Source organism: Drosophila miranda, chromosome 2 (assembly GCF_003369915.1).
Source record: "Drosophila miranda strain MSH22 chromosome 2, D.miranda_PacBio2.1, whole genome shotgun sequence".
Classification (NCBI taxonomy): domain Eukaryota; kingdom Metazoa; phylum Arthropoda; class Insecta; order Diptera; family Drosophilidae; genus Drosophila; species Drosophila miranda.
In genome coordinates, this window is record NC_046675.1 from 1,229,885 (window position 1) to 1,237,971 (window position 8,087).

Consider the following 8,087-nt stretch of genomic DNA (forward strand, 5'->3'; position numbering starts at 1 on the left):
CTTTCCTGCCGCGCCTGCAACTATGCCACACACTCGCGTGGCCCACAAATTACGTATATTCTGATGCCCACAGTTTGTTCTCGTTTTACTCCGTTTTTTATTGGACACTTGCTGGAAAAATGCAAAGGAAAACTCTGCTCACTCTGGCGGGAAAGTCGAAAGCGCTCTGATGACGATGTTATGCCTCTGCTGCTGCCGCTGCTGTTGCTGCTGCACTTGCCACGTCCTGTGCGACGGTGTGAGTGGACGGACGAGTGAGAAACTACAGGCCCAGTACCCTTTCCTCTGCTTCTGCGAGTGCGCATTGCCCGCTGCAGGAGGGCCGCAGTGGCAGCGGAGGGGGGAGGGAGGCAAACAAATTGCGCGCATTTTTTTGTTTGCAGTTTTTACATTTTTTCTATGCATGTGGCAGGGGCAGGGGGCCAGAGGCAGAGGCAGAACGGAACAGAAAAAAACATTTCGAAAAGCTTAAATGATGAGGCAACAGGTGTGGGGTGGGAGACCTAATCAGCCGCAGCTGGAGCTGGAGCTGGGGCTTCTTCGGCAGCCACTGGAGCAGCTTCTGGAGCAGCTTCTGGCTCCGACTCGGACTCGCTTTGAGGCTTCGGTGGTGGAGGCGGCGCCACCGTGCTGTGATCCGACTCGATATCCGAGCTGGCGAGCTCCTCGCCTTCGCCCTCCTCCTCGACCTCCAAGGCTTCGTCCTTGGACGCCTCCTCCTCCGGAACAACTTCTTCGTAGACGATAACCTCCTTCCACAAGATCTCCTCGCCAACGCAGGCGGGCTCCTCGCTCTGGGGCTCCACGCGCTTGTCGAGATCCAGCTCGGCTGGGCACGGCTCGGAGCGATCGAAGCCGCCGCAAGTGACACACGAGGAGGATGTTAGCAGCATGGAGGAGTGCGGCGAGCTGCTGGACAGCAAGGAACTGCTGCTCTTGGACTTCTGCTTGTCGCGCGGCTGGGCGTCTCGCGCGGCCGAGGGATATGTCAAGACAGTCTGCTGCGCCTTGTTCTGGATGCCCACATCGGGACGCTCCAGGCACTGGTTGCTTACTTGCGGCAGCTTGGGGTTGCTGCGCACCAAGTAGTCGGCTACGCGCATCTTCCAGTTGTCCTGGCTGCAGTCCGCGTTCTGCAGGATGTGGTAGACCTCGCCGATCAGGGGCTTCAGCATGGGTCGGTTGCAGAACCTTTGGCGCTCGAAGAAATCAGTGGGCTCGTGAATGTCTGAGGGTGTCCAGAGAGATAGAGGGATCTCAGTGAATGAACTCCAATCTCAATCGAATACTCACAGTTCGGAAAGATGAAGTTGATCTCGCGAGCCACGCTCTGGGCGTGCTTGGTCACGTGTATGTTGCGCTCTAGGTCCGCGGACGTTCCGCTGCGGGTACAGTGATCACATGGAATGGAAGAAGTTTCCTGCGAAGGTAGAGCACACTTACAAGTAGCAGATCATGGTGTTGAGCAGCGTCTGCACTGCATTCTCTTTGGTCACAATGAAGGCCTCCGAGACGCCCTTGGACAGCAGTATAACCTCCAGCATGAAGCCCTGCTCGTCGGCATAGTCCGCATAGAACTCGGCCGCCAGCTCCGGGGAGAAGGCCAGCTTGCGGCTACCCTTCAGCAGGAAGCCCTCGGCCAGCAGTTTCAGTAGCACCGGACGACGCTTGTGCAGATAGTCTGGCTTTATGATCAGCAGCGAGGTCTCAAACATGATATGATACTAAATATATAAGGATCCAGGAAACTATGGGAATTTTTGCAATAAGTGTGCTGCTTTCTGTTGGTTTTTGAAATATAATTGTACACGATTCGACTGCTTAAACTACGCCCACTGATCCGTAGTGGCTTTCGGGTTGACTGGCTGGAGAGTGAGCGAGAAAAAATCCTGAAATTTTCGGATCCAACACGGTACAAATGGCGATACCTTTTTCGTTCAGTTCGTTTTGATGACGAGACACTGTCTAGCTGATTCTAGCCGAACGAACAAAGCGAGTACCGAATGCAGAGCTCTTAAAGACACACAGTTGGGGGCGATGTTCGGATTCGCTAATATTTATATTGAATGTACGATTAGGTTACAGCTTAGTGTTAATTTTAGTTTCTGTTACAGTTCAACTTGTTCAGCCCGGTGTTCGCGTGCACTTTAAAATCATCTATTATCTTCATCTTCATCACAAATCTTCATCTCTTAACCAATTTAGAGCCGAATTTACAACCAAAATCAATCCAAAATACGAGTGCGGAAATATAGTAAGTAAGGGTCGGTCATTTACAGTAAATCGTTATAGAATGTAAACGGATTATGTAAAGATATATGTATATATAAAGCGTGGGACTGTGTCACCCTTCTCCTTCTCCTTCACTGCACACATCATCACAATGCGGCTGTCGCGAATCACAGGATCGGCTGCTTAGGCTGCAATCAGAAATTGGGATACTCGTGAGTGGTGGGATATGAAATTAATGGCTAAATAATTTACCCGAAATCCTGGCAAAGGCCAACGAAGACTTCTCGCTGTCGAAGCACTTGCCGATCTCGGCGCACACGTGCGACTGATCCACATAAGGTCGCTCGGACAGATGCTTAAAGCTGTTGCCATAGATGGAGATCATTTTAGAGCACTACCGAGAGGGAAGATAAATTAAATAACATCTGGTTGGGGGTGGGAGGGTCTTAGGAGCCTTACAATGCTGTAGTACTTGGCTGGCAAGTTCTCGCAGGCCACCGAGGTCATTTCCACTGTGGTCACATCGGTATCCTTCGAGCGGGCGCTGAGGAAGGGCAACAGGACTTGGGTGGCGCCGTGGCAGACACCGCACTCGATCACCTCGTCGGTGACCACTTGGCTGAAGCAGAGCTGCAGCTTCTGGCACACCTCCTTGGGCGGCACCTTGCTGAGCAGATCGATGACAGCGGCGGCGTAGCCCTCGACGAAGGTGTCGCACGGCTTGCGGACGGTGGCGGGCAAGTGGTCGCACACTGCCAGAATGGCACGCTTGATATCGTCCTGTTCGGTCTTGTTCTTCAGATCAGCCTCCAGCTTGGTCATGATGAACTCGCAGAGGACGCAGGTGGGCGGCTCCTTGGGCTTGGGCGACTCCTCGAGGCGGGCCAGCTGATCAGCCGGATGGGGCAGAGCAATGACATCGTACTTGAGGGCCTCGTCAATTTCAACTAAAGGGAAGGACGTTATTTGTGCTGCTTCTGCCTGCCTCGATTCTGGCTCTACTCACGATCATCCAGTTCGGAGAACAGGCACAATCCCAGTTCGGCGCAAATCAGTTTGGGATCCATCTCCTTCAGCAGGAGGTCGGCAATCTGGTCTCCGAATTTGTCGATCAACTTGTGGCACTTGCTGGCAACCGGCTTCTTGAGCTTGTCGCACGACTGCTCCAGGGCCTGCTTGATGCTGTCCTTGGTGGGGTGCTTGCCCATCTTCTTCTCGACGGTCTTCACGAGCTCCTCGCAGATCAGGCAGTTCGGTGCACCATTGTAGTCCCTCTCGAAGACCACCTCAATAGGCAGTTGCTCGAGGGAGGCCACCTCGTTGAAGAACATCTCCTCGCTGCTGCTCGATTCGTCATCTTCCATGCTGATGCCCATGTCGTCCAGATAGTTCTTGGTCTTGGGGCACAGTTTGAGCTGCACGCAAATCTCCTGCGGCTTGAAGTCGGTGATCAGCAGGTCGATCAGTTCGTTGGAGTACGTGTTCACAAAGTCCACGCACTCGGACCTCAGCTTGCTGGGCAGATGGACGCAGAGACCGGCCAGAACCTTCTTGATGTTATCCTGCACAAAAACACAAACGTTAGAGAAAGATCTCCACGAGTGTGGGACTCCTGTGGGATGCTCACCTTGGACTTGTTGTCGCGGATCTTGATTTGCGCCTGTTCGACGGCAAAGAGGCACAGCGGGCAGGTGGGCTGGTCCTGCTGATCGCCGGAGGTCACGGGCACCGGGTGGAACACCTCGATGTCCTCCTTGTTGTCTACGTTGTGGGGGCACATTTGCAGCTTGGGGCACACTTCGCGGGGATTGAGTCCCTGGACAAGGAGGGCGATCACGGCATCTCCGTACATCTCCACAAAGTTGCGGCACTGGCCGGCCACGCCTTTGGGGAACTTGGTGCACATGTTCTCGACGGTGTGCTTGATCTCGTCATCGGTGGCTGGGGTGGCCAGGGTCTCCTGGATGAAGTGCAGCAAGTACTCGCAGATGGTGCACAGCTCGCCGCCCTCCACGAGCAGGCTGGGATTCGCGGCACCCATCAGATGGTCGATGGGCAGCTGCATGCCGATGAGCTGGTCCTGGGTGAACTTGGGCTCGTGGGCTCCCAGCTTCTGCAGCTTCGTGATGGTCACCTGCACTTGGGCGGGCTCAATGGCGGGCAGGAGAGGCATGATCGGGGCAACAGGTGTGGCGTGTGGTCCGGCAGCGTTCTTGGGGCAAACGCCAATGAGGAAGCAGGCGCCGTTGGCATCCAGCTTATTCACCAGGGTGTTGTAGATCACGTCGTAGTACTGGTCCACGATGCTGATGCACTCGTCCTTGAAGCCGCGCGACTGCTTGCAGAAGCCCTCCAGCACCTGCTTGAACTCCGTTTCCGTGGTGTTGGCCACGAGGACATCGCGCAAATGCTTCACCAGCTGCTCGCACAGCGCGCAGGGAATGTCATCGCCGGCATCGAGGGCAACCAGTGCCTCGGGCGCCTGCTTCTCCTCCTCGTGCTGGTGGTACCGCGAGGCACACACTCCCGAAACGTGGCAGAGCGCGTCCGTGTTCAGATGCTGGCGCACATGGTCGTAGATTTCGTTGAAGTACGACAGCACAATGTTGGCGCAGGCGTCCGAGAAGCTGGACAGCGAGCCGCACACGTGCAGCAGCTGCTCGACCATGTCGTCGCGGTTGGTGGCCTCGAACTTCTCATGCATCATGTACGAGAGCAGGTTGCAGTTGCCGCAGGACAACTGGTTGGGCTTCAGGATCACACTGGTCTCCTCCTCGGACGAGTCCTCCTCCTGTACCTTGCCTTCGAGTGCGGCCTGGTAGGCGCCCTTCAGCTTCTCATCGATGGAGGCGCTGTTGCAGAGCCCGGCCACTGAGCAAACTTGCTGTGGAATCGCCGACAAAGAAGTATAAGCATAAGGGGGTTCAATGGATTGCGGGAGAGCAGACTCACGTCGGGGTTCATTTGGGAGGCCAGGGCCTCGACCAGCTCCGGCAGGAAGTCGTCGGCCATCTTGATGCACTCCTTCTGGATGGGCTTGATGGGTATCAGCTTGCAGGAGCCCTCGAAGACCTCCTTCAGCTCCTCCTCGGTCTCATTGCTCTTCAGTTGGTCGCGGGCCTGCGTCACCATGTCCTTGCATATCTGGCAGATGGAGTCCGTGTCCACGGGCACCACCTTCTTCTCCCACACGGTCTGGATGCAGTGTCGGGTGGCCCGGCATTCCTTCGAGTTGCTGCAGCGGATAGAAAACAAAGAAAACAAAGATACTGTCAGCTTGAATTTCTCCGAAAACCCAACCCCGATAAGCCCAAAGAACGAAAGCAATTAGGATATGGCTGATGCAGCAGTAAAACCGACCGAAGCGCGGATCAAATGACCCGCATTCGTAATCGGATGACCAAGGCGCCGAGTCAGCAGAGACAGAACCGGAGGGATCAGAGTCCACCACTGGAAAGGGAGAAACCACGAGATGGGGCGCTTCCCTTTCAGTTGAATGCACCCGCAGAGCATGTGATTACTGCTGACTGATGGATAATATTGGATAATATTTTGCATGGCTCTGGTCCGTTTATTGGTCTGATTGAATCTATGGAGTGGATTTCGATGTGCTAATGGCTAATGCCTATTAACAACAACAACACAAATGTGTGTTTTCCTTTTGCCTAAATACAGACAGAAATACACGTACGTCTAGGGAGAGTGGGGCGGGGGGGAGGAAAAACAACAAAAGATAAGCACGGAAACGTCTTGAATACATATGTATGTGGCTATGTATGTATGGGTTGTATATCTGGGTACATCTACACAAATATTATATGGTTGTTCATTTGTGGTGTATGTGATATTGTTTTTAATATTTTCAGCAATGGCGACGTTTTTTTTGTCAAACAAAGAACGGTTAAGAGAAATGCTGGATTTTCCTCGAGAGGTGTTTAAAAATAAATCAATCAAAGAACAAAGGAATCGGTTATGGTACTATATGGTAAACCCAGCGATAAGTCCAACGATAAGGAACCCCGTTTGTAAGAACTACACCCGTACCGTATGTGACACATGCATTTGGGATTAGTCAGGTTCAGTCATATACATAGTTATGCCGATAGCGAGCAGAGCAGAACAGATCGGCTGTCAAATGATACCCAGATCGCATGAACTCTGTCTTAGTCATGCAAATAGTGGGGCGGGTGATGAAGCAGAGACTGATTAACTTTGTTCAGCTGCAGGCGTCGGATTGTTAATTCGATTAACGGCAAGAGCGTCGAAAACAAAGCGCACTGGAGAATACAGAGAGAGAGAGAGAGGGAGGCAAAACTGCAAAACAAGAATAGGACGGAGGAACTAGAGCAGTCGCCACAAAGGTTATCGGGAATGGCGACGACAGTCGCGACTAATACTATTGCGGTGATTGCAGATTGATTGTCTTATCGTTGGGAAAGGAACACTAATGGCTCGCAAACAATGAACAAACGGGGAGAGGCCATTGGGTTAAGAACTGCTGCTCTTCTCGCCTAGATAGATTTCCGATGACTAGGCACTTTTCCCCACCCCAACGCGCACTGCACTCACCTTAAATTGTCACACCAGTAGGTGGGTCCCCAGGTGCATTTGCTGGCGCCGACCAGTTGCTGGGCGCCACCGCTGACAGGCGACGAGGAGGCGATGCCTGAAATATTGCAACACACATAAACATACACATATATTGTAGTTTACAAATCAATCACGCTTAAAACGCAATTTGCACCTATGACACACAACTTACCGCAGGCACAAACAGCCAAAATGGCCAAAAGGCCAGCTCTGCGCATTTTGTTGATTGTTCTTGGATTGTTTGAAGAAGTTGAGTGGGGGTCGGGTAAGCTTCACTGTGTTTTCGTGGACTGATTGTTTTTATAAATCTGGAAAAGCGAACTGGAGAGTATTGTAAGTAAGGGGGTGCAGAGGCAGGTGGTAACGTTAAAAGTTTTTCCTCCGATTCAGCTCTCGGATTTTGTCGCACAAATATTGCTGCTCGTTGGGTGTTTTCGATCGCTGTTCGGTCCGGACCATTACCTTTTGCCACGATTTTTTGATTTTGTACGAACTTTACACTTTGTTTCTAGAAAATAAAAAAATTGAAAAATATTGGCAAATGCAACCCTGTCGATGTTCGGTTCTATCGGATTCCCACTAAAGCCCCCTCTATTTAAATAGTTCAACTACTTGAGGTAAATGGCGGAAAATATTACTGATTGTTAATTCTTCTTGAGGATTCATGCCATCTCTACTATGAACTTAAAAAAAACCACGATATTTTTCAGCTGAACTGCGCTAAAATGATTCAATTTTCATTATTTTCAGTGGAAAATTGAAATACCCCCTTGGCTTATAATGGGTTAATCGTTCTCCGTCAAGGATTGGAAACCATATTCCTCGATTTTGATATTCCGCTGAATATTACTGGCTAGATAGAACATTTAGCCATGCCCACATAATTATATCCGATTAATTAAACTATTCTGAACTTGAGTCGCTTATTTTAGACACATGCTTTTATTGCAATTTGCGTAGATAGAGGTTTTAGCGAAATAAGTGAAACAAAAAACAAGTAGCGACAAACGAAAAAGGAAATTGCTCAATTTTGATATTCCATTGAATAATGCTGACAAACTAAATCTCTAAGCAATGCCCACATAGTTTTATCCTATTGATGAATAAATTTTCTTCCAGATTGGCTAGTTTATAGTCCTTGCTTTTATTGTATTTTGGATAAAACAAGGTTTTTATGAATGTTCGAAAATCTGCCCCACAAATCCAATTGAGATGGCAGTGCTTCGATAAGTCGCGACAGCTGATCGCTAGTGGTGGTTATAAAA

At 51.0% G+C, this 8,087-nt stretch overlaps 2 protein-coding genes across 3 annotated transcripts; both read right to left on the reverse strand.

Annotated features, from left to right (window-relative positions):
- Window positions 1-83: 83 nt before the first annotated feature.
- LOC108155509 lies at window positions 84-1,922 on the reverse strand. The gene is made up of 3 exons (XM_017286349.2): window positions 1,444-1,922; window positions 1,294-1,382; window positions 84-1,228 (listed from the first exon to the last, which is right to left on the reverse strand). The coding sequence occupies exons 1-3, from the start codon at window positions 1,713-1,715 to the stop codon at window positions 504-506; spliced, it is 1,086 nt and encodes a 361-aa protein (XP_017141838.1). The 5' UTR covers window positions 1,716-1,922; the 3' UTR covers window positions 84-503.
- Window positions 1,923-2,036: 114 nt separating this feature from the next.
- LOC108155506 lies at window positions 2,037-7,391 on the reverse strand. 2 transcript variants are annotated; one of them, XM_017286346.2, is made up of 9 exons: window positions 7,285-7,391; window positions 6,995-7,143; window positions 6,802-6,898; window positions 5,185-5,467; window positions 3,860-5,116; window positions 3,239-3,794; window positions 2,692-3,179; window positions 2,485-2,626; window positions 2,037-2,420 (listed from the first exon to the last, which is right to left on the reverse strand). In XM_017286346.2, the coding sequence occupies exons 2-9, from the start codon at window positions 7,038-7,040 to the stop codon at window positions 2,416-2,418; spliced, it is 2,874 nt and encodes a 957-aa protein (XP_017141835.1). In that variant the 5' UTR covers window positions 7,041-7,143; window positions 7,285-7,391; the 3' UTR covers window positions 2,037-2,415. The 2 variants fall into 2 exon arrangements, with proteins under 2 accessions (XP_017141835.1, XP_033246052.1); XM_033390161.1 differs by lacking the exon at window positions 7,285-7,391 and having other exon boundaries at window positions 6,995-7,195.
- Window positions 7,392-8,087: the final 696 nt, after the last annotated feature.